At 35.9% G+C, this 26,167-nt stretch overlaps 3 protein-coding genes across 3 annotated transcripts in view; 2 read left to right on the plus strand and 1 right to left on the minus strand.

Annotated features, from left to right (window-relative positions):
- Positions 1-5,252, plus strand: part of LOC144440047 (short transient receptor potential channel 4-like) — a 12,385-nt gene extending 7,133 nt beyond the window's left edge. The window contains exons 9-14 of the mRNA XM_078129278.1: positions 111-730; positions 1,014-1,209; positions 2,826-2,993; positions 3,458-3,511; positions 4,368-4,483; positions 4,877-5,252. Of these exons, the coding sequence (XP_077985404.1) occupies positions 111-730; positions 1,014-1,209; positions 2,826-2,993; positions 3,458-3,511; positions 4,368-4,483; positions 4,877-5,252 (1,530 nt within the window). The remainder of the gene's footprint in view (positions 1-110; positions 731-1,013; positions 1,210-2,825; positions 2,994-3,457; positions 3,512-4,367; positions 4,484-4,876) is intronic.
- The window catches only part of LOC144439699 (sulfotransferase 1B1-like), an 84,638-nt gene that overhangs the window by 26,192 nt on the left and 32,279 nt on the right, over positions 1-26,167 (minus strand). The window lies entirely within an intron of this gene.
- On the plus strand, positions 9,044-24,331 carry LOC144440048 (short transient receptor potential channel 4-like). Its single transcript, XM_078129279.1, has 13 exons — positions 9,044-9,212; positions 11,641-11,768; positions 12,193-12,300; positions 12,813-12,977; positions 13,879-14,106; positions 14,322-14,509; positions 15,597-15,814; positions 16,253-16,416; positions 17,771-18,408; positions 18,850-19,045; positions 19,712-19,879; positions 21,796-21,911; positions 23,959-24,331. The coding sequence occupies exons 1-13, from the start codon at positions 9,044-9,046 to the stop codon at positions 24,329-24,331; spliced, it is 2,859 nt and encodes a 952-aa protein (XP_077985405.1).

Below are 26,167 nucleotides of genomic sequence, written 5' to 3' on the forward strand. Positions count from 1 at the left end.
TATTATGTGTGTAATATATTAATTAAAAGTGGCACAAGCTGAGTTTATAATGTAACGGATATACTGTCTTCAACCCTTCAAACGTTTTTCCTCTTTATGTTACTCCACAGACACCACAACCGCAATCTGGCATCGATACTCCACTTGCCAAACGTCAAACTCTTGATAGTACTGATTTTGACCTCATTGGTAATCAACTTAATGAAGTAGCCAGGTTAATTATCAACAACCTTACAACAACTTTGGGTACAACAGACGAATCCTACGACTTACAAAATATGATTGCTGACATTTTAGCTGGCGTGACAACAGAGAGCCCGTCAATGTCTTCCATTGACACAGTCAGCAGTTTGTATGACGATTTTTGGGCTGACAACTCCTGGTATGACAGGTATGAAGAAGACCTATCCTTTGCAGTAAGTCGTTCTGATTGGCCTAACTGGGACCCTACACTTTTATCTGAGTGCCTGTATGCCGTCGCCAACGTCGTCAGTGTACTACGCATACTCAGAATCATCGTCTTATTTCAATTCGTTGGACCTATGCAGATCTCACTGGTGAACATTGTCTGGGACGTTTTGAAATTCTTATTTATATTTATGTGGGTTTGGTTAGCATTTTCTCTCGGAATTACACAGGTTTACTGGTCCTACAACTTGCAAGACGTATTGACATGTTATCAAAACTTGAATAACACTGCAACTACTTGTGATGACTCTCCTTTTGCAAGGTAAGCTGAAAAATCCTAAGATGTTTAATATTACTGATGATACCACATGACGTCAAGGCCAATTGGTTCTTTTATTTACAAAAAACATAATTATAAACAAAGAAACAAAGAAACAAACTAACGTATATGACAGTATATGAGGAAAGGATGAAACGTGACAGCAACAAAAGTTTTATATACTATTAATGTTAGAATCTAACACTATTCTGGTGGTTTTTTTTTTCTATTTACGGTATGCATATAAGTATGACAATAATATTCTGGTTGTTTTTTTCTTTGACAGTGTGAGTAGTAGTATGATAACGCTGTTCTGGTCGTTATTTGATCTGACATCTCTAACCGATCTAGAAGTCGGTGGTGGACACACATCAACTGAAGGATTTGGTTCTTTTATCTACGCAGTGTTTATGATAATTTCTGTTATTATTCTATTGAACGTATTGATTGCTGTTATGAGTAACACATACACCAGGATTGAGGTAAGTCTGTCAATGCTGTTATGAGTAACACATACACCAGGATTGAGGTAAGTCTGTAAATGCTGTTATGAGTAAAACGTACATCAGGATTGAGGTAAGTCTGTCAATGCTGTTATGAGTAACACATACACCAGGATTGAGGTAAGTCTGTCAATGCTGTTATGAGTAACACATACACCAGGATTGAGGTAAGTCTGTCAATGCTGTTATGAGTAAAACGTACATCAGGATTGAGGTAAGTCTGTCAATGCTGTTATGAGTAACACATACACCAGGATTGAGGTAAGTCTGTCAATGCTGTTATGAGTAACACGTACACCAGGATTGAGGTAATTCTGTCAATGCTGTTATGAGTAAAACGTACACCAGGATTGAGGTAAGTCTGTCAATGCTGTTATGAGTAACACATACACCAGGATTGGGGTAAGTCTGTCAATGCTGTTATGAGTAACACGTACACCAGGATTGAGGTAAGTCTGTCAATGCTGTTATGAGTAACACATACACCAGGATTGAGGTAAGTCTGTCAATGCTGTTATGAGTAAAACGTACACCAGGATTGAGTTAAGTCTGTCAATGCTGTTATGAGTAACACATACACCAGGATTGAGGTAAGTCTGTCAATGCTGTTATGAGTAACACATACACCAGGATTGGGGTAAGTCTGTCAATGCTGTTATGAGTAACACATGCACCAGGATTGAGGTAAGTCTGTCAATGCTGTTATGAGTAACACATACACCAGGATTGAGGTAAGTCTGTCAATGCTGTTATGAGTAACACATACACCAGGATAACACGTACACCAGGATTGAGGTAAGTCTGTCAATGCTGTTATGAGTAAAACACACCAGGATTGGGGTAAGTCTGTCTATGCTGTTATGAGTAACACGTACACCAGGATTGAGGTAAGTCTGTCAATGCTGTTATGAGTAACACATACACCTGGATAACACGTACACCAGGATTGAGGTAAGTCTGTCAATGCTGTTATGAGTAACACATACACCAGGATAACACATACACCAGGATTGAGGTAAGTCTGTCAATGCTGTTATGAGTAACACATACACCAGGATTGAGGTAAGTCTGTCAATGTTGTTATGAGTAACACATGTACCAAGATTGAGGTAAAATTGCGTTTTCTTTAAATGGATGAATTATACCCAATACACTTCTGCGTATGCGAGTCTGCGTGTTTTTCTTAGATATTATTAGCCAACAATTTCTTTGTTAGGTGAAGTAAGCTGTGTTATAACTTTGAGCGGAAGTTACAGAACCCTTACGTCATGAATATTTGTCGTCATAATAAAGAAAAATATTGGAAATAATACAGTTATAGGTGCAGTGATACAGTGTATGATAAATTAAGAAGAGAAACTGATACATTGAATGTTTCCTCTTATGTTTCAATACATGGTTTAATAAATATGGATGTCTTCACAAAGCTGAACTCACAAAGGTTTTCCAAAATGCTGGACTTTCGTCTGCAAAGGTTGTTGATTGAGTACTGTAAGACCAAGGTCAGCATTTATATTACACACACACACACACACACAAACTATTATTATTATATTGTAATACATTAATATCATGTACATTCTCATCCACATTAGGAAAATGCAGATGTAGAATGGAAATTCTACAGAGCTGAACTATGCCTTAGTTATTTTGATGAGGGTACTACCGTACCCGTTCCATTCAATATAATACCAAGTCCAAAGAGTATATTCTACATTATTCGTCATGTCATCTGTTTGCGCAGTTGTAGATCAACTCCGACGGTATGTACCAGGTGGTAATTCTAACATTTCTTTAAGTAATCCGTCCCTCTCTCCCTGATTGCATCTGTCTGTCTGTCTGTCTGTCTGTCTGTCTGTCTGTCTGTCTGTCTGTCTGTCTGTCTGTCTGTCTGTCTGTCTGTCTGTCTGTCTGTCTGTCTGTCTATCTGTCTGTCCGTCCGTCCGTCTGCCCGTCAGTCCGTCCGTCCGTCCGTCTGTCTGTCTGTCTGTCTGTCTGTCTGTCTGTCTGTCTGTCTGTCTGTCTGTCTGTCTGTCTGTCTGTCTGTCTCCCTCTCCCCTCACTCTGTCTGCCCCTCTCTTTGTCTTTGTCTCTGTCTCTGTCTCTGTCTCTGTCTCTGTCTCTGTCTCCGTCTCCGTCTCTTAATGGTCACACAGAGAGCTTTGAGAGTGTTGATAATGTAAATCTAAGTTATATATGTTTCATGTCCAAATTATGAATTTTGCAGAGGAAGCTCTCAAAAAGACAAGAGAAGAATCGCAAAAAGAAAACATACTACGAAGTACGTACACTTTCGTGTTACCTTTCTGATGGATGCATGCATATATAAACTGACAAATGAGATTTCTTGAAGGTCAAGTTTAAGGCAATGTCGTGTTAATTAACGTCACCCCTTCTCTGAATGAACGCTAGGGGCAGACCGAAATGGAGAACATGATGGTGTATGCGAACTTTGAGAAACTGGAAGTTTACAGCTTTATGAAACCCTTCATGTAGATGATAGTGAAATTCTGTAAAATGGTATTATATATGTAAATCAGTAAATAGGTTTTTTTAGAACAAAAAGGCCACTAGTCTGTAAGGTACGCCATGACGGGGCGCCCTCACACATTGGCCTACGACGTATCTTACAGTCTATAAGACCACAGACCCAAAGAGCGAACAATGTTACAAACGTTTCAGTTCATAGAGGGAATTTCTTCTCTATTTTCATTGCAAACAAATAAATGACTTAAATAAGTTGTAATATCTGAATTCAAAAGTGAAACGAACTTATCATAGGAAAGGGGTTAAATAAAACCACCTTGGTAACAATTCATTTCGAAGGTCCTTGTAAAGCAGACAAATTGCTAAGAAATGGATAAAGATTCACAAAATGTATGCAAATATGCCTAGCAACAGGACCATGCCCATAGCAACATCTACATGATGGTTTATATTACAAAGGTGAAAAGTGGGAAAGGTAAGCAAGTTAATAAAGATTCCAAAAAATGTATGGAAATATCGCTAGCAACAAGACCATTTCCATAGCAACAGCCAAATACAGTTGTGCTACAACGCCATTGGTGCATTTTTTATTATTGTCTTATTTTTTAAATATTTTTTACAAATAACTGTATTTATCTATTTCTTCACAGGCATTGACTGGACGTCTTGTTCATCGTTACTTTGCAAGCAAGGGGTCAAAAAGACAACAAACGGACACCAATGTTCTCACAATAAAAGAGTTGAATGAATTTTCTATGAATATCAGGTAATATCAACTATAATAGATTTCTAGGTTATACAAATTGTGTTAAAATCCTTTACAAGGTTAGACAAACAGACAGACATACAGACTGATTGACAGACAGACAGACATGTATGTATGTATGTATGTATGTATGTATGTATGTATGTATGTATGTATGTATGTATGTAGAAAATGTAGAGTGACAGACACTGAACTAGAGTTGTCAGTAATATCCTATACGATCCGACGCGATGACAATCACATTTAAAGCATATATATATGTTAACAAAAATTGCTGTACCCCAACTAGGTAAAAAAAGTATTTCCTGTCTAGTTGGATTGTTTGGTTCAAATCCCCTGAAATCAATGGTTTACCCTTAATCTGATTGTGTTATGTGTAAATTGTTGTTGCAGTAATCAGTTACAAAATATAAACAGCCAGTTGATGGATAGAATTACAGCTCTTGAACAACTTCTGATGCAATCAAATACGAATACGAATACAAATATCGGGACATCGAATAGTATCACATCAGTGGCAGAAAGTCCCCATAGGCAACAGATACCAAGACGTGCCTCAACAACTCTGGAGATGAAAATGATGAACGCAGTTCAAAGGTTAAACTCCGACTTACATGGCAACCTCACTGTAAGTGGGCAGGAAGCCCCACCAGTGAATAACTGTGGTGTTCCAGAAGATACAGAATCGCTGAGTGTTTATGGTCCGTACGGTGATCGTAATGGTATACGAAATCCTATTTTTCAACTCCATTCTGAATCTTACTTTTAGCGGATTTTGGCAATAATGACACGTCAAAGGAAGAACAGAGAAGATTGGAGAACTTTTTCCCAATTGGAGAACTCGGTCCATACAAGAGAACTCGGTCATATAGCGTTATATAGGAGAACTCAGCCCATACAAGAAATCTTCTAATTACCATTTAACATTTTGACAGCTAAAGGGTAAAGTGTATACAATTCTGTCAAATTGTTGACACAATATACAGGATTAGCAATCCTCTACTGGAGTTGATATTGTAAAGTTTTAAAGTTTGTACAGCGGACGATAACCAACTCCTTGCTGCTGAAGTCTTATCAGTAATGGATAGAATAAAACAAAAAGGGGTGTAGAAGGGAAGACTTTTGTATTTCAAGCCTTGTTCTTCATCTTTCCTCTGGTGTCTATTGTATACTTGAATTATTGTAACAACAAAGGCGTCGGATGGTTTTTAACCGTGGAGCACAGGGACTTGGAATAGGCCTTATTTGTTTACAAATATTGATTTAATGTTTACGTTTACATTTTTTTCTTAAAAATATATTTTCCCTACATGGTTTTATGTAATAAAATAACGATTTGAAAGGCTGGTGTTTTTCTTCTAAGTCAATTTGAACTGTTGTTTTGGCTTTACTACAGCTACCTTATTAATGAATCTACGGCGTGCCCTCAAGGGGCGACACTTAGAGAATGTCGGCAACCCCTGTAACCGTTTAAAAAGACGTCTCTTTTACATGCAAAAATGTCAAAACGTTTATTGATTTATTGAGATAATTAAACGAAGATTCGTGTACAGGACGCACACATTATCAGTCCTGGGAATACTATTATATTTCATACGTATTTGCCATTGAACTAAAAATAAACACTCATCCATTGATACCACCAATATTCACACATTTGGGTGTCGTCCCATTACCAGAGACCTTGATGAGACAAAGCCTCTTTCCTGATTGTATTGTATTGTATTGTATTGTATTGTATTGTATTGTATTGTATTGTATTGTATTGTATTGTATTGTATTGTATTGTGTTGTGTTGTGTTGTGTTGCGTTGCATTGTATTGTATTGTATTGCATTGCATTGCATTGCATTGCATTGCATCGCATCGCATCACATCGTATTGTATTGTATTGATTTTTCACTAATGTATGAACAATAAAACATACACTTACAGACACTAAAGTTACACTAGTTAAGGGCATGACAAAATAGCTGTAACAGAGCTAATGAGACGTATTGCCCCGCCACCTGATTAAACATTACCTCAATACAGTTTTAAGTGAATACTATTACACTCAGCAAGAATGTATTGAAAAACTTACAAATCTGAATATTATTTGTATAACAAGTAATCGTAATATACTCATGGGAAAATTGATACATGCATTTTTGATGAAGTTATGTAAAAATAGAATAACAAATTTATGCGAATATATAATGTAGTAATTACCATTTGAAAACAACTCTTAAACATCTGTTTTTGAGATCTGCTGGTAGGAAGTTCCAAATTAAAAGCATGTTGGCCTTGGGTTAGCTTTGCTCTAAAGATGTAATTGTGTATGGATCGTATATCGTAACAATGTAGTATTTCAATTTGTTTGAAATAATCAGTATCACATCTTGCGTAATTGCAACATTTAAGGTCATAAATGAATGTTAATGTTTTAAATTTACACAGCTCGTAAATGTTCAAAGTCTAAATATTGGACCTGACAGTTCACGTCTATCTGAAAAATCTATTAGTCGCATTACCTTTTTCTGCAAAGATAAAGATTGGTTTCAATGTTGATTAATATGTATGACAACATATTTCGATGCAGTAAAACTGATGTGGTAAAATAAGGTAATTGTGAATTGTCAACAATACTGATTTAAAAACATACTAGTATTAGTATTGACATAATTTTGAGATGATACCAATTAGTGGGCTGGTTTTCCTAATTTGTTTTTGTGCATGTTCTTTCCATATTAGATTACAGTCGACATCAATGCCCAAATATGTCAACAAATCAACTCTCTTTAAAGATACATTATCAGCATTATCAATTTATTATCAGTATTATCAACTTATTATTAGTGTGTTATCAACAATACCAAGATCTGGTCTGACATCAGTATTCAGTATGCTCATTAGTTACATTCTGAACCCCAACCTGTCGTCTGAGCACAACCGTACCAAGATATGGTCTGACATCAGTATGCAGTGGAAACCTAATTTTCTGTTTAATACTCCGGAGGAGGGCTCTTCTATTCAAAATTAATTATAAATTAATTGATTAACTAATCAATTAGAGTGAATTACGAACATTTAACCGACTTGGAACTGAACTGATATTGTCTGCCCATGGATGTATTAGTAGCCCCTAATATATCCTTGGTCTGCCAGAGACGATAGGTCAGATTATGTGAAACTCGGCAAACGTTTTGTTCCCACTTTGTACTTTCTTTGTTTGTGCCCCATAGACTATAGTTTAACGTACATACTTTGGAGACGTAAATAATTTTGACCTTGCGTCCTTGCACATGAGTTGCAACACAGTAAACAACCAAGGTCGTAATGAGAGTTCAGTGACTTACTCAAGTTATAGTCTGCAATTGACAGCACAGTAAGTATCTACGTCTGAAAGGTGGTTCAACTAAAATCGACAGGTGGGTGATATTTCTTACTTAGTTATGTTTGCAAGTGGACATCAAAATATCGACTAATTTCACTTTTGTTATGCATGTTTATTTTATGAAATACGAGCAGTAAGCTCCCGGAGTAAAACCCGGAGACTTCTCCACTGTCTATTAGTAAACTTATGAATAGTCAGTACACACAAACACACATACACAGGCAGCCTGTTACGTTGATTACGTAACACTCAAACTGGAAACCGAACTTTAAAACTGAAACTAGTATTGTTGTTACATGTTGTCTCAAACCACTATACATATGTCTAGTGGTCTGTTGATGCAAGCTGTTTGATGGGTGCTGGTAATAATGTAATAGGTGCTTTGAGCCTAGTTTTGGGAAAGTGCTATGATAAGCATAATTGACGTAGGAACACAGGAGAGGTGACTGACACATTATGCAAATGAGGGATTGGTTGACAATGGTCTTACTCGACCAAGGACTCAGACTCGGCCAAGGATATTCTGATATTAAACATAGGCAGTGAACGGGACTGTCTATCAACAATCATACAGACAGAATTCGCTCCAGCCTGAGGCATTAACACATCTGAACAAATTTACTTCGTTTTCCTTTAGGACTTAGAACCTTTACAATACACAGTCACATAGTTTCAGTCTGGGCTCTGTAGGCCTCTGACGTCAGAACTGAATGGATTCCAAGTTGTACGTACACGCAATAATTCTAGTATGAAATGCCAGCTTCTGGATTGTACTTGGTGTCTTTTCCCTCCCAATAAGAGTCAAGTATTTTTCAAATGTTTGGATGATTCTTGTAGTAATAATGTTTGGTGGAAGTTTGTTCCAGACGTTGACTGACCAATAACGGGACTTTGTTTTTGTGCGTATATTAAAAGTGCATTGTTATTATCACGATGAGTTAGGAACACGTCCTACCTCAATTTCATTATTCGCAACGTGTTACGTAAAGAGCGCGGAGTTAGGAACACGTCCTACCTCAATTTCATTATTCGCAACGTGTTACGTAAAGAGCACGGAGTTAGGAACCCATCCTACCTCCATGGTATTATTAGCAACGTGTATTATTAGCAACGTGTTACGTAAAGAGTAGAAGTGTAGAAAGGGTAATCTTTGCGACCACTATCTTCAGGAAATTACCACAGACAATGAGGAGAGGAGAACAGGGATTAGAAGAATATTTTCTTCAGGCCGTAGAAGATGGCGATATCGAGGCTGTTCAGTATGCGATACATAACAAAGAGAAATTTAATATCTACTTTGAAGACTACAAAGGGAGGTCGGCATTGATCCTGGCAATCGATAACGAAAACTATGGTAAGAAATGTAGGTAACCTAGGGCCTAGGGTTATAACGAAAGTATACATGACGTTACACTGGCACCAGTCTCTTGGCAGATTGTTTTGTCTTATAAGCTTCGAATGTTTTGAGTTTGTTATTGATTTCATACTTAAATTTGAAATGAATAACAAATTTAAAACATATAAAGATTATGACACACAAATATCTCCCAAGTGTCCAGTGACAGTCTATCATGACGTGACACACAAATATCTCCCAAGTGTCCAGTGACAGTCTATCATGACGTGACACACAAATATCTCCCAAGTGTCCAGTGACAGTCTATCATGACGTGACACACAAATATCTCCCAAGTGTCCAGTGACAGTCTATCATGACGTGACACACAAATATCTCCCAAGTGTCCAGTGACAGTCTATCATGACGTGACACACAAATATCTCCCAAGTGTCCAGTGACAGTCTATCTCCCAAGTGTCCAGTGACAGTCTATCTCCCAAGTGTCAAGTGACAGTCTATCTCCCAAGTGTCCAGTGACAGTCTATCTCCCAAGTGTCCAGTGACAGTCTATCATGACGTGAACATACGTCACAAGTGTCCAGTGACAGTCTATCATGACGTGACACACAAATATCTCCCAAGTGTCCAGTGACAGTCTATCTCCCAAGTGTCCAGTGACAGTCTATCATGACGTGACACACAAATATCTCCCAAGTGTCCAGTGACAGTCTATCTCCCAAGTGTCCAGTGACAGTCTATCTCCCAAGTGTCCAGTGACAGTCTATCTCCCAAGTGTCCAGTGACAGTCTATCATGACGTGACACACAAATATCTCCCAAGTGTTCAGTGACAGTCTATCATGACGTGACACACAAATATCTCCCAAGTGTCCAGTGACAGTCTATCTCCCAAGTGTCCAGTGACAGTCTATCTCCCAAGTGTCCAGTGACAGTCTATCTCCCAAGTGTCCAGTGACAGTCTATCATGACGTGACACACAAATATCTCCCAAGTGTCCAGTGACAGTCTATCTCCCAAGTGTCCAGTGACAGTCTATCATGACACACAAATATCTCCCAAGTGTCCAGTGACAGTCTATCATGACGTGTGTCCAGTGACAGTCTATCATGACGTGAACTTACGTCACAACGATGTCATAACCGAGGTGACGTACTGTAATTATAATTATTTGTTGCTTAGAAACCATTCCAAGATATGCATGTAGCGTAGTGCATGTCATATATATGTGTGTGTGTGTGTGTGTGTGTGTGTGTGTGTGTGTGTGTGTGTGTGTGTGTGTGTGTGTGTGTGTGTGTGTGTTGCATTTTGGAATAGGTTGCTGAATATGCCAGATTACAGGATCACAAAATCAAAAATCAGTGTTTCGGTGGGACTTCACCTTATTTCGTGAATCAAAAACTTGTGTCATGATGTGTTTAAGATTTTCTATGAATTAGGGTTAGAGCATAAATTAGCCAACTTGGAACTAGTAACTACTGATGAAGCAACTGCATTATTAAGAAATGTTCATGTCAACTTACAAAACCCAAGTTGAGAACATATATTAATTTTTTTTTAAACTTACGGAAAAGAAAATTATTTATTAGGGGAATATCCCGTGCAAAACGCTGCATAATGGCTCAGTTTAGACTAAGCATACTCCCACTTAAAATAGAAACAGGCAGATTTTGTGGGCTTGAAGTTGAAGACAGGAAATTTGACTTCTGCCAAAATTCACCAGAGGATGAAGTACACTTTATATTTTATTGTAATTTATACAGAGATCTAAGGAAAGCATTATTGGATAAAATATACACATTTAATGATACAATTTCCCATTGATACCGCAAACGTTTTACATGAGGCCTTTAACCGTAGGAAAACCTTTATTTAAAACTTAGACATATATGATATTTATTGATATTTTTTGTGTCCTATAAGCCGGGGGGATGGATGTGGCTCTTTTTCCTTGTAAATTATATGTAAGTATTCAATTTGTATAATTTGATAAGTTTATTTTATCTACATGTATATGAAAATTATTAATTGCGACAAACTGAACTTACAAACATTTCATTCAAGTGAAAATACTTAAATTGTAACCTCGATTAAACTATTTTAAATGATTTTAATGTCAATGCATGTATTCTATACGTTACCATTATTGTCTGGCATCAAGTTGTTAAATAGTTGACTACACAGGTAGAGATTTCCTAAACAATTTTTAGATATATTACGTAATCGGATCGTTTATAAACTATATCTTGATACCAGGTTTTAGTTCAGTCCATTGCAAGTGATGGCAAAGTGTGCTTCAGTAAGTAGAAAACTGTGGGTACCTTATAAATATGCAGTAAAAGCTACGTCAAAACCCTTGTCAACTCAGCTTGTGCCCTTGTAAATAAATGTTCTCACGTCTACATTTGGTATTTGTATTTTGCACAGATATTCTTAGACTGTTACTGCAGCAAGGAGCAGAAAGGCTGAAGCTAAAAGCTGCATTCATGCACGCCGTTCATCAGGGAAATTATGAAGCTGTTGAGATATTCTGTCAGTGTTCCCTTGATTTAAGGGTAGGTAGAGAGATATCATATTAGGGTATTATACGAATTATTGTACCAGGCACTCGTATCATTTTGTTGTTTTGATGACACACAATTTAAATTCGGGTTATGAATTTCAAAGAGAGAGAGAGAGAGAGAGAGAGAGAGAGAGAGAGAGAGAGAGAGAGAGAGAGAGAGAGAGAGAGAGAGAGAGAGAGAGAGAGAGAGAGAGAGAGAGAGAGAGAGAGAGAGAGAGATGAGACGAGACGGAGAGGGGAGATAATGAGAAACGACATTCAAGTTGAACAAGAGTACTTTAATTATATACGGTAGTCCAAGGTAGTAATAACTTATGTTCAGTCGAAGAATGTATTCATCCTTCTCTGTGGCCACAATTTTGTCAGTTGGGTTTCTTTAATCTATCTTTTACTGTCAACCAAACGTTTGATTACAGTCACGTGGTTTTGATCTACTGAACAGTGGAGCGGATTGTGATGGCCATCACCATGACGTCACTCCATTGATGAAAGCCGCACAGTGTAATGACTACCACATCCTCAAGGTATGAGCACTCGTATCAGTGACGTAAACGTCAATATTTTTGTTCATTCACCGATCACCAAGGCACTATTGTTAAATGCTAGTGAGTGTGGAAAAAAACTGAATTTGTTAGATGGGCTACAAATCCCCCATTTAACATTACGGATATCAGACAAACGAAGATATACGCAAGATAAAAAAATTGTTGTTTGTGATAGATTACAACCCTCTTCAATGTCTATGATTGCAACAACAGTTTTTGTCTGTGTCTTTCTTAGTTTGACGACAATTCAATTTCAGTAGTAATCACAAACTACAGTTAATTCGATGAAATAGCAGGTACATTAGAGACTTTTTGTTCCCTTTAGACATAAACAGAGACACACTAAAGGGGTGTGTCGATCAATATTCCATTTATTTGTCAATGTTTGTGACACAATTTAGAAGTCTGTTTCCTGAGCTAAACATTGTTTGGAACTGCCAACTTGATTACATAGAGTGTTAAGTAACTTCTACATATTTGCTACACTTCAGTTGTTGTTAGATTATGGAGCCATTATGCCAGACCCCGATAACCTTGGCCAGAAAATCGACACGTCACTTGAAACATCGCTTAAAAAGTTACATATTTATGAAGCACTGACCAGTGAAGCTTACATCTCATTAACTTCGGAAGACCCTATTGACAGTGCGTTTCAGGTAAGTTTATGTATTAACTTGGTGGTTGAACCATCACAAGATTGAGGCTCTAGGTACAATTGCTAATTGGTATATTGTTAAATTTCGTGACATCATTTAAAACAGGTGCGCCGTTGTTTTGAGCAACGAGTTTCATGTAATGCACGTATCAATTCATTTTCAGACCAGTAATATATAGAAATCATTCAAATGTAAACAATAATAAAAGTTGTTTGCAGCAATCAATATAAGTGTACTAAAGGCAGTAATAAGTCTGACTGGACTTTTCCTTGAAGTTGACAGCAGCAATCAATATAAGTGTGCTAAAGGCAGAAATAAGTCTGACTGGACTTTTTCTTTAAGGCGATAGCAGTAATCGAAACAAGTGTACTAAAAGCAGAAATAAATCTGACTTGGCTTTTCCTTTTAAGTTGATAGTAGTAATCAATACAAGTGTACTAAAGGCAGAAAGAATTCTGACTGGACTTTTCCGTTAAGTTGATAGTAGTAATCAATACAAGTGTACTGAAGGCAGAAATAAGTCTGACTGGACTTTTACTTTAAGTTGATAGCAGTATTCAATACAAGTATACTAAAGACAACAATAAGTCAATACGAGGGGACTATAGGTATGCATGATGACAATGATGAAAACCGGTGACATCCACAGTACTATCTGATATTGCCAGTTTTCTGAATTATAAATGCAAAGTAGAAAGAAGAATATGAGATAAAAGCATTGATGATGATGATGATGATGATGATGATGATGACGACGACGACGACAATGGTTGTGTTTGAGTTGGTAGTGATCTTGTCATTTGACTTGCATAGATGCATGTCAAATCATTTGGAGCTAGTGACATTTTATTTTTCAACTGCCCAATTTCTATCACCGTTCCTGTCTTTATTTATGACTTAGCTAAGTGTCAAGTTACGACAGTTGAGTTATAAGGACTACGAATTTGGACAAGAATACACCAAACTATCACAGAAATGTGAACAATTTGCCGCTGACCTATTGACCCAAACACGTGACCATGTTGAGATCACCTCTATTCTGACTCACAAAAGTAAACATCGCTTCGAATATGATGAAGAGAAAGTGATTCACCGTGCTATCCAAGCTGTTTGCTTAAAACAAAAAAAAGTGAGTACACAGACCCATTTATGATAAAGATAATTACCTTTTCCATAACATAATATGACTATTAATATATGCATATTAATTATCAACTCCATATTGATGAGTGATATAATAAAAAAACTCGGATATATCGACATACATACAATTTCATTATTTACAAAAACAGTTGATAATAATACACAGTACGGTCTAATAGTGTTATCTCTTCATATTTACAGTTTGTTGCTAATCCTCACTGTCAGCAATATCTAACACGTCAGTGGTACAAGGATCTCAAAGACAAAATCGGTAGGAATGACGTCATCATGGGCGTGACGTCATTCTGGATCGGATTGGCTTATCCAATATTCTCTATTCTATACTTATTCTTTCCAAAGGGAAAACTGGCAGATTTCATGAGAATCCCGTAAGTATGTTTTGTTTTATCTTATATCATTTGTGGATTGTTTTTCAATCGACATTTTCTTGAGTTTCTGCAATTCGACAAATCTGATGTCTCAAATTTAAGTTTTCCAATTATTTTTGATTGCATCATGTCATGTATTGATCAACCACTATAAAAACCTTATCTGCTCTTACCATTGTCTCATTTAAATCACTCTGCCAAAATTAATGTTCTTTCCAAAATTATTGCTATAATACCAAAAGTTGATTTCAGTATGAAATACTAAATGTGATATCTTTTTAGAAATCCACGTCTTGCAGGAAGGTTGGTAAGTCTGTTTTGTCCGATAGCAGTTCAAGATGAAATGTTATTATTTAAAAAAAATGAAAAGTCTAGTAAGATTTATATTGTAATGTAAGGAAAACGACCAGCCAGACATTTTCCAGCTTATAGTACACCTGTATTGGTTTATACAGCTGTCAACTTAAATGTGCATAAGATTTTTTGATTTTGACTAAGGAAACTTATAAAAAAAGTCATGCTGTACCTTAACTATTTACTCATAAACACTTACGTAGGAAATACCCAAATAGCTGAACACATGTCGGGCACAGTGGGCCAAAACTAAAAGCTAAGTTAGTTAATGTGTGTTATTTTATGAACAAAATCATATTTAGTTTGATATCAGTAATCGATACAAGTGTACTAACGGTAGAAATAAGTCTGACTGGACTTTTACTTTATGTTGATAGCAGTAATCAATACAAGTGTACTAAAGGCAGAAATAAGTCTGACTGTACTTTTACCTTAAGTTGATAGCAGTAATCAATACAAGTGTACTAAAGGCAGAAATAAGTCTGACTGGACTTTCCCTTTAGGTTGATAGCAGTAATCAATACAATTGTACTACAGACAGAAATAAGTCTGACTGGACTTTTACTTTAAGTTGATAGCAGTAATCAATACGAGTGCACTAACGGCAGAAATAAGTCTGACTGGACTTTTCTCCTAAGTTGATAGTAGTAATTAATACAAGTGCACTAAAGGTTTAAATGACTCATAAACTGTCTCTGTTTGGTATTCTAATTTCATTTCCTTTGATTCACAGCTATGTAAAGTTCTTGATGCATGCCATGTCATATTTGACATTTCTGGTACTATTGTTGTCAACAACATATAAAGGAGAATACTCCACGTCATCATGTAAATCAACATACACTGAGAGAAATGATATTATCACTTGCTTGACAAGGGGAGCTCTGGACCTCCAACAGCGTGGCCCTCCCCCTAGTTACACTGAAATGATAATTATGATATGGGTCGTAGGTGAGTGAGAAAACAAGGGTTATACTATTAATGTATTTTAGAATAGTTTGTTAGTAGACAGAGTATCTTCTTCCTAATCTATCCATCTTTTAAGACCAAGATGTCTCATAACTTCCTCAACTCATGGAGGCATAACAGCTAGTTTATTATCTGTGAAAGTGAATTCAGAGGCAATGGGAAGTTAGATTCAAAATGGTTTTATACATAGGAAACACATTTGTTTGAGAATTATTAGAGTAAGTGAAAGGAATCCAAAGTATATTGACAGACAAACGGACGGACGGACGGACGGACAGAGAGACAGAGAAATACAAATACATACATACACATACATACATACATACATTAATGAGTAATTAAACTACTTAATGTTAAAATGGTAGGTATGAATTCCGAATAGTTATATTTTCAAAATATACTGTTTATTTAATTTGGAAGGGATGTTATGGAGAGAGATAAAGGAACTTTGGAATACTGGAATACTTCGATACCACCAAGATCCATATAACACAATGGATTCAGTTCAATTATCCTTATATCTGTGTGTTATTGCTCTACGAATTGTAGCCTACCTCCAAGTCAATGTATTCCGTACGGATCTTGTAAGTATTATGTGTGTAATGTGTGTCATTGCTCTACGAATTGTAGCCTACCTCCAAGTCAATGTATTCCGTACGGATCTTGTAAGTATTATGTGTGTAATGTGTGTCATTGCTCTAAGAATTGTAGCCTACCTCCAAGTCAATGTATTCCTTCCTGTAAGTATTATGTGTGTAATGTGTGTCATTGCTTTACGAATTGTAGCCTACCTCCAAGTCAATGTATTTCTTCTTGTAAGTATTATGTGTGTAATGTGTGTCATTGCTTTACGAATTGTAGCCTACCTCCAAGTCAATGTATTCTGTATGGATCTTGTAAGTATTATGAGTGTAATGTATTTAAAGTGGCACAAGCTGGGTTTATAAGACTTTTATTTAACGGATACGTAGAGCAATTCAACTATTGTATTATGATGTTAATTTCGATGCAAGTCTTTTATTCAATCCAATCCAATCCAATCCACTCCAATCCAAACCAATCCAATCCAATCCAATCCAATCCAATCCAATCCAATCCAATCCAATCCAATCCAATCCAATCCAATCCAATCCAATCCAATCCAATCCACTCCACCTCATTTTTAATTCATTTCAATTCATTTCAATTCAATCCAATCCCATCCAATCCAATCGAATTCAACCCATTCCATTTCAATTCAATTCAATTCAATTCAATTCATTTCAATTCATTTCAATTCATTTTAATCCCATCCAATCCAATCCAATCCAATTCAACCCATTCCATTTCAATTCAATTTAATTCAATTCAATCCAATCCAATGCAATTCAATTCAATCCAACCCACTTCAATTCAATTCATTTCATTTCAATTCAATTCAATCCAATGCAACCCAATCCAATTCAATCCAATCCAATTCAATTCAATTCAATTCAATCCATTTCAATTCAATTCAATTCAATTCTATTGAATTCAATTCAATTCAATTCAATTCAATTCAATTCAATTCAATTCAATTCATATTCAACTCTATTGAATTCAATTCAATTCAATTCAATTCAATTCAATTCAATTCAATTCAATTTAATTTAATTTAATTTAATTTAATTTAATTTAATTTAATTTAATTCAATTCAATCCATTTCAATTCAATCCATTTCAATTCAATTCAATTCAATTCAATTCAATTCAATTCAATTCAATTCAATCCATTTCAATTCAATTCAATTCAATCGAATTAAATTAAATTAAATTAAATTAAATTGAATTGAATTCAATCCAATTCATTTCAATCCAATTCAATCCAATTCATTTCAATCCAATCCAATCCAATCCAATCCAATAACGGATATACTGTCTTCAACCCTTCATATGTGTTTTCTTTATTTTACTCCACAGCCATCGCAACCTAGGATTAACCCTCCTCCTGCCAATGACATCATTTCTCATATAAGCAAACGTCAAACTCTTGATAGTATTGATTTTGACCTCATTGGTAATCAACTTAATGAAGTAGCCAGGTTAATTATCAACAACCTTACAACAACTTTCGGTACAATAGACGAATCCTACGACGTACAAAATATGATTGCTGACATTTTAGCTGGCATGACCACAGAGAGCCAGTCAATGTCTGCCATTGACACATTCAGCAGTTTGTATGACGATTTTTGGGCAGACAACTCCTGGTATGACAGTTATGAAGAAGACCTATCCTTTGCAGTAAGTCGTTCTGATTGGCCTAACTGGGACCCTACACTTTTATCTGAGTGCCTGTATGCCATCGCCAACGTCATCAGTGTACTACGCATACTCAGAATCATCGTCTTATTTCAGTTCGTTGGACCTATGCAGATCTCATTGATGAACATTGGCTGGGACATTTTGAAATTCTTATTTATATTTATGTGGGTTTGGTTAGCATTTTCTCTCGGAATTACACAGGTTTACTGGTCCTACAACTTGCAAAACGTATTGACATGTTATCAAAACTTGAATAACACTGCAACTACTTGTGACGACTCTGCTTTTGCAAGGTAAGCAGAAAAATCCTAACATGTTAAATATTACTGATGCGACCACATGACGTAATGTCTGATGATCGCAATATGCGTGAAACTCCGAGTTACACCCAAGAAAGAGTTCCAGTACTACCAAAACTATATATATATATATATATATATATATATATATATATATATATATATATATATATATATATATATATATATATATATATATATATATATATATATATATATATTTATATATATATATATATATATATTTATATATTAGATGGATGGAGAGCTTGAAAACAGTTTTGTATATCATTGATTCGAATCTAACACTATTCTGATTCTTATTCTTCTTCGGTATGCATATAAGTATGACAATAATATTCTGGTTGTTTTTTCTGTTTTACAGTATGCATATAAGTATGACAATAATATTCTGGTTGTTTTTTTCTTTGACAGTATGAGTAGTAGTATGATAACGCTGTTCTGGTCGTTATTTGATCTGACATCTCTAACCGATCTAGAAGTCGGTGGTGGACACTCATCAACTGAAGGATTTGGTTCTTTTATCTATGCAGTGTTTATGATCATTTCTGTTGTTATTCTATTGAATGTATTGATTGCTGTTATGAGTAACACATACACCAGGATTGAGGTAAGTCTGTCTATGCTGTTATGAGTAACACACACACACACACACACACACACACACACACACACACACACACACACACACACACACACACACACACACACCAGGATACCAGGATTGAGATAAGTCTGTCTATGCTGTTATTATTAACACATACACCAGGTTTGATGTAAAATGGCATATTCCTTAAAAGGATGAATTCCACCAAACACTGTGTTTGTGAATCTAAATGTTTCTATTAAATGTTATCCGCCGAGATGTTTTGTTCTTTCAGCGAAGGGAAATATAAGTGACCTTAAGGTGTCTTGTAACTTCGAGTGGAAGATTACAAGACGTAACAAAACCCTTACGTCATGAGTATTTGTGTGCGTAATAAAGACAAATATTGGAAATAATACAGTTATAGCTACACAGGTACAGTGTATGATAACTTACGAAGCTAGAGTAACTGTTGCTTTGATTGTTGCCACTCATGTTTCGATATATGGTAAGGAGGGAAAGAAAAATACGGATGGTCTCCACTAAATTGAACTCACAAAGGTTTTCAAAATGTTGTGCCTTCATCCTTGGAGGTTGCTCATTGAGTACCGTATGGCTAAGGTTACTATATTGTTACATTAATCCATAGGTCTATGATTACTCTAATTATGAAAATTCTCATCCCATTAGGAAAATGCAGATGTAGAATGGAAATTCTACAGAGCTGAACTATGTCTTAGTTATTTTGATGAGGGTACTACCGTACCCGTTCCATTCAATATAATACCAAGTCCAAAGACTATATTCTACATTATTCGTCATGTCATCCGTTTGTGCAGTCGTAGATCAACTCCGACGGTATGTAAAAGGGTAACTCTAAGGTTTCTCTGAGTTCTCTGCTCCATGTCTCCCTGATTGCATCTGTGTCTGTCTGTCTGTCTGTCTGTCTGTCTGTCTGTCTGTCTGTCTGTCTGTCTGTCTGTCTGTCTGTCTGTCTGTCTGTCTGTCTGTCTGTCTGTGTCTATGTCTGTCTCTCTGTCTTTCTCTCTCTCTGTTCAAAAGGCTCTTCCATGGTTACACAGAGCTCTGAGAATTTTTTTATAAAACAGTCTGTGTCTAAGCAATACATGTTTCATGTCCAAATTATGTATTGTTGCAGAGGGACCAATCAAGAAAACAAGAGACGTATCGTGAAAAAACAACATACTATAAAGTAAATACATTTAGTGTTACCTTTCTGATGCATGCATATATACACTGACAAACACCTTTTCTTGCCAACGTTAATTTACAAGTGATGTCGTGTTAACGTCACAGTTTCTCAGAATGAACACTAGGGTCTGAGAACACGAGGATGTACGCGAAAGTTCATGAACCGAAAGTTACAACTTTGTGAAATCCGGGATCCGTTGATGATAATGAAATTCAGTAAATGGTATCAATGTAAATTTAAAAATCTTATGATTCATTGCAACTTGTAATGGGGATGATTGTTGTTATTTGAAAATGTAGACTTGTGATGAGATCTCTTTAAAATCTAGTCTTGCAATATTCATGTTTGTCATCTTGGAATATATATATATATATATATATATATATATATATATATATATATATATATATATATATATATATATATATATATATATTTATATAGTAAATAGTATCAAACTCGTAGAATAGAGTGCTCGATGCTTGGGTAAGCAGGGCGGGAATAATCAAAGACAAAGTGAGTTGGTTGGAACTTGAGGTGCTAAGTTGTAACTCCGAGTTTCACGCTCAATGCGTTCATCAGACAATATATATATATATATATATATATATATATATATATGTATATATATATATATATATATATATAACTCGGTGAGTATCAATCTGCTAAGACAGTGCTCTATACCGCAGTGGCAGAGCGTAATATATATATATATATATATATATATATATATATATATATATATATATATATATATATATATATAACTCGGTGAGTATCAATCTGCTAAGACAGTGCTCTATACCGCAGTGGCAGAGCGTAATAGTTTTGGTAGTACTGGAACTCTTTCTTGGGTGTAACTCGGAGTTTCACGCATATTGCGATCATCAGACACTCTGAGGCCTACTCTCTGGGTGTGCTGTATATATAGAGTGTAGACAATAGAAATACCATCACTATTGTCTGTGTCGGTGGGTAGGTGTTGTATGTGTGGAGGTGTTGGTTGTTATTGTGTGGGTTATTGGGTGCGGACAAGTAAGTGTTGGCGGGTTGTTACATGTTGGGCTTTGATGTTCCGTTAGTTAACGGGTTTAGTTTAGGTGATAGATGCTCTATTGAAGTTGGACAAATAAAACTTATTCTCGTGTCGGCATTTGGATATCAACTCAGTTCTTTTGTTTAGTGTGGAGCTTTTGTCTGCTTTAATAATAGTTAGTTTTTCGGTTAAACACAGGTTGCATCGTTTTGTTTTATTGGTGTATGCTTGGGCTTTCTTGCTGATGGACCAGGATAAGGAAAAAGGCTCATTGTTTCTTTTCAGTTTCCAAATGTGTTTTGATAGTTCTGTGCTGTTTTCGTGTTTTTCATGTTTGAATGACTGTTTGTGGTTGGCGTATCTCTGTTTGAAGTTGTTCTCTGTTAGACCGATATATACTTTTGTTTGTTTTCCGTGGACGGTGGCTTGGTATACGATACTACCAGTACCAGTACTACCAAAACTATATATATATATATATATATATATTACAAATGACCGTATTTATCTACTTCTTCAAAGGCATTGATTGAAATTCTCGTCCATCGTTACTTTGCAAGCAAGGAGTCAGAAAGCCAACAAACGGACATCAATGGTCTCACAATGAAAGAGTTGAATGAATTTTCTACGAATATCAGGTATTTTGTTTAATCAATAAATCAATAAATGTCTAGGTTGTAGAAAAGATTGTGTTAAAATCTTTTACAAGGTTAGACAGACAGACAGACAGACAGACAGACAGACAGACTGGCTGACTGACTGACTGAAGGACTGATTCAATGGTTAATAATTATGATCAACTGGCCAATCGAGCAGCAGGCAGACAGACTTTTAGACCTACAAAGAGGGAGATAGACACAATCAGACACACACAGACAAGCAGGCAAGCAGATAGACAGAAGGAACGTTGGTGGGCTCGGAAGGGCAGACAGACAGATAGACCGACGGATGGATGGATGGACGGATAGATGGATAGATCGACAAACGACTTATAAAGTTCAGTGTCAAAAGTACCAAAAAATAAACAAGTCTTCGTAGAAGACACAACCCCCTCAATGATTTACTTCTTGAGGACTGAATGGTTCATGACTTTAAAAAGAAATTCGTGGTAACAAATAAATACTAAAAAGAGTATGTGATATGCAGGAAACGGCTGGATATTATTAATTGACTCTGAAGTTGAAAGTCATGGTCAAAGATCAAGGTCTAAAAAGAGATTTTGTACCTAAGAATATATGGATAGTCACTTGAATGGATTCTCCATGTATTAAAGTACATATACCATGATTGTTTATGATAAATATGATCACCATACAGGTAAAAGTTATGTGAGCACCAAAAATGATGCACATATTATATATTTTCCTTTTCTTCTTCTGCATTACCCTTAGACATCATTTTTTAAAGTAATTGATTAGTCACGTAAATGCAGACTGCCTGTAATATACAAAAAAGTAGCTTCACTTTGATGAAGAAGGTCATGGTTACTGTCAAACGTCACTACCATACAAAAAAGCTTGCATATAAAGGGTTAGACACTTGAATGGAGTCTATGTATTGAAGCTTTTGAGTTATACTGAAATATGTTGATCTATGACTTCATATATGGCCACCATCCAGTAAGAAGAAATATGAATGACTAAAAGTAAACCTTGTATATAATTATTTTGTTTCTCCTATATATATTACTTGTGGACATGACTTAAAATCAAATTTGGCAACAATTAAATATGACAAAGTGTCTGTGATAGGCAGGAAATGGCTGGATTTTGACAACTGACCATCAATGTCAAGGTCAAAGGTAAATGTCTTAAAAGAATAGGTTGTAGACACTTGAATAGTCTCTATGTATGACAGTTTTTGAATTATGCTGTAAATATTATGAGATTATTACCTTTTTGTTCGTTGCATCGCCGTGAGGACAGTTTCCCTAACATAACACAAATCATAAAAAGAGCATCACATTGTGGAAACTGCAAATGATATGACGAATTAAGAGGTGATATAGGGCAATAACAGATTTACCATATGCCTATACCCAGGACATGATTCAAAGAAAAGTTACGAAAAATCAAGAACAGAGCTTGCTATGCAATGAGCTTTGTGTGACATTTACATGAACATTCTCTGCTGGCTGTGTCAATCTGCCTTGATCATAAAGAGTATTATTTGGGTATGGACATTTTCGTCAAAATTTCCCAGTTTTGAAAGATGTCTCAGTTTTATGGTCTTATGCTATAACAGCAACTTCGAACATCGACCACAATTTTTGTTTGTTTATGTTTGGAATCACCGTGCCTTGTCCAATCAGAAAGCCATTTTGGTGATGTTTAACGTGAATATCATGACATTAAATGTCGCCATATGAGAAGTGATATTTTACGTTAAACATCATGAAGAATATTTGATTTGGGCATAGGTATGTGAAAATGATTTTTAACTACACATGTGGCCGCTATTCGGTCAAATTTGCATATGTTGCAAAACAAAATGACGTGCATATGTCCCCATATATGACATCTCAACTTTGTGCCAAGTTTGAAAGAAATCGGATATTGCTTGTCTGAGAAATGATGTGTTACAGACGGACGCACGGACAGACAGGTGGGCGGAGCCCAACTAATTGTCCCCTTTGGGACTAACTAGACCATGTAATCTTATTGTGTTTATGTAATTTTGTTGCAGTAATGAGTTACAAAATATAAACAGCCAGTTGATGGATAGAATAACAGCTCTTGAACAACTTCTGATGCAATCAAATACGAATACGAATACAAATATCGGGACATCGAATAGTATCACACCAGTGGCAGAAAGTCCCCATAGGCAACAGATACCAAGACGTGCCTCAACAACTCTGGAGATGAAAATGATGAACGCAGTTCAAAAATCAAAATCCCAGTTACATGGCAACGTCACTATAAAGGAACAGGAAGACCCAATGAATAACTGTGGGGTTCAAGGAGATGTGAAATCGCTGAGTGTTTATGGTCTGTACGGTGATCGTAATGGTTTACGAAATCCTATTTTTCAACTCCATTCTGAATCTTACTTTTAGCAGATTATGGCGAATGAATCGTGAATGAATCGGCAGAACAGCCTAGTTAGACAATTTGTCACGAGTTGTCGATGATACTTATCTAGCAATATCGTTCTAGCAGCACTGTTAAATAGTCGTGATAACATGTATAGCCTTATACTTTGTAGAATCGAAGAGCAAGAGGCTGTTATGTCAGCTTTTCAAATCACTTTGAAAAAAAAACCCGTCTTGAATTGACGAGATCATCATAACCTTGTCTTTATCATAACTAATTTTATATGATCATCAATATGGCTTCCGCCAAAAGTATAGTACAAAATTGTCTGTCGTTAACATAGTAAATTATCTCCTAAAGCAATTAGACGAAGGTAGAATTACTCTTGGCATTTTCATTGATTTCTCTAAAGCTTTTGACACTATCAACCATCGTATATTATTGTCTAAACTCGAGCATTATGGCATCAGAGGTATACCCCTGATGTGGTTCCAGGACTACTTTTGTAATCGCCAACAGTATGTTAGCTCTGACGATGTCAACTCGATATGCTTGCCTATTTCATGTGGAGTTCCACAGGGATCAGTTTTGGGTCCTACACTATTCTTACTTTACATTAATGATCTTCCACTCTCTTCCTCATTCTTTGACTTCAGACTGTTTGCAGATGATTCCAACCTTTTTCACACATTCCCTCAATACCTCAACAATATTGACCTTTCATCAGTGAACACCGAGTTTGAAAAAGTGATAGATTGGTGTACTGCAAATAAACTAAGTATTAATGAGAAAAAGACAAAATTCATGTTTATTAGAGGCCGTAGAAAAGAAATGAATATTAGTGGAACCATGTGCATTAATGGTAACGTTATCGAGCAAGTTGATTCTGCATCTTTTGTTGGCATCGTCTTTGATAACCATCTTTTATGGAATATGCACATTGACGCTGTCAATAAGACTATTAGGAAAAAAATAGGAATCATTTATAAACTTAGGGACTTTGTACCCAAAAATATACTTATTTTACTATATAAAACTTTCGTCCAACCACATATAACGTACGGTATTGAAGTCTGGGGAAGCACTTTTTCCTCCTATTTGAATTGTATTTTACTAGCTCAAAAAATGGCTGTGCGAGCAATCACACATAGCCAGTCCATGACACATTCTTCACCACTTTTCAACACTCTAGAAATTCTTGATGTACATAAACTGCACAGGTTTTTGGTCAGTACCTTTGTTTATGATTTGCTGCACAATAACTTACCACACTCTGTTGATGAATACTGCAATGTGTTAAACTATGAGTACAATACACGACAAAAAGAACAAAATAATTTATGCGTACCTACTGTGAAAACATTCTATGGTAAACAGTCAATGACATACACAGGTGCAGTTACATGGAATTCAATACAACACAGCACAAGAAATGAACCACGAAGGCAGCGATTCAAGTCATCACTATGTAAAGATTTACTAAAAGAGTATGTAATATAACATTGTACAGTTCTAATGTAATATATGACTTCTTTTCATTATGGCACTCATATACTAGTATATAGGGGGGGGGGGTGAGGGGAGGGGGTTAAGGGTAGAGCTACTTTTTGTATATTTATTTGCACTCTAAACTTGTACCATTATTTACTTTGGCCAGGGGTCAGACACGATTAGCATAGCTATTTTCTGACTCCTGTTATCCGATCTAGTTTGCTTTTCCTGTATTTACGTTTGTATTGTACTTATTTTTGATCGGGTAATAAAATATATATCATATCATATCATATCATATATCATATCATATCATAATACAGAAAAATGCGTCGTTCAGCATGTACGTATGGTACCGGTCTTTGTTT

The sequence above is a fragment of the Glandiceps talaboti genome, chromosome 9 (genome assembly GCF_964340395.1).
Source record: "Glandiceps talaboti chromosome 9, keGlaTala1.1, whole genome shotgun sequence".
NCBI lineage: Eukaryota > Metazoa > Hemichordata > Enteropneusta > Spengelidae > Glandiceps > Glandiceps talaboti.

What these genes read in the sequence shown, in the direction of transcription:
- LOC144440048 (XM_078129279.1), top strand. Translation starts at nt 9,044, where the DNA reads ATGAGGAGAGGAGAACAGGGATTAGAAGAATATTTTCTTCAGGCCGTA. An exon ending in AGTGTTCCCTTGATTTAAGG is followed by an intron (nt 11,769 to 12,192) that starts GTAGGTAGAGAG and finishes GTTTGATTACAG; the next exon opens with TCACGTGGTTTTGATCTACT. An exon ending in AATTATGATATGGGTCGTAG is followed by an intron (nt 15,815 to 16,252) that starts GTGAGTGAGAAA and finishes TTAATTTGGAAG; the next exon opens with GGATGTTATGGAGAGAGATA.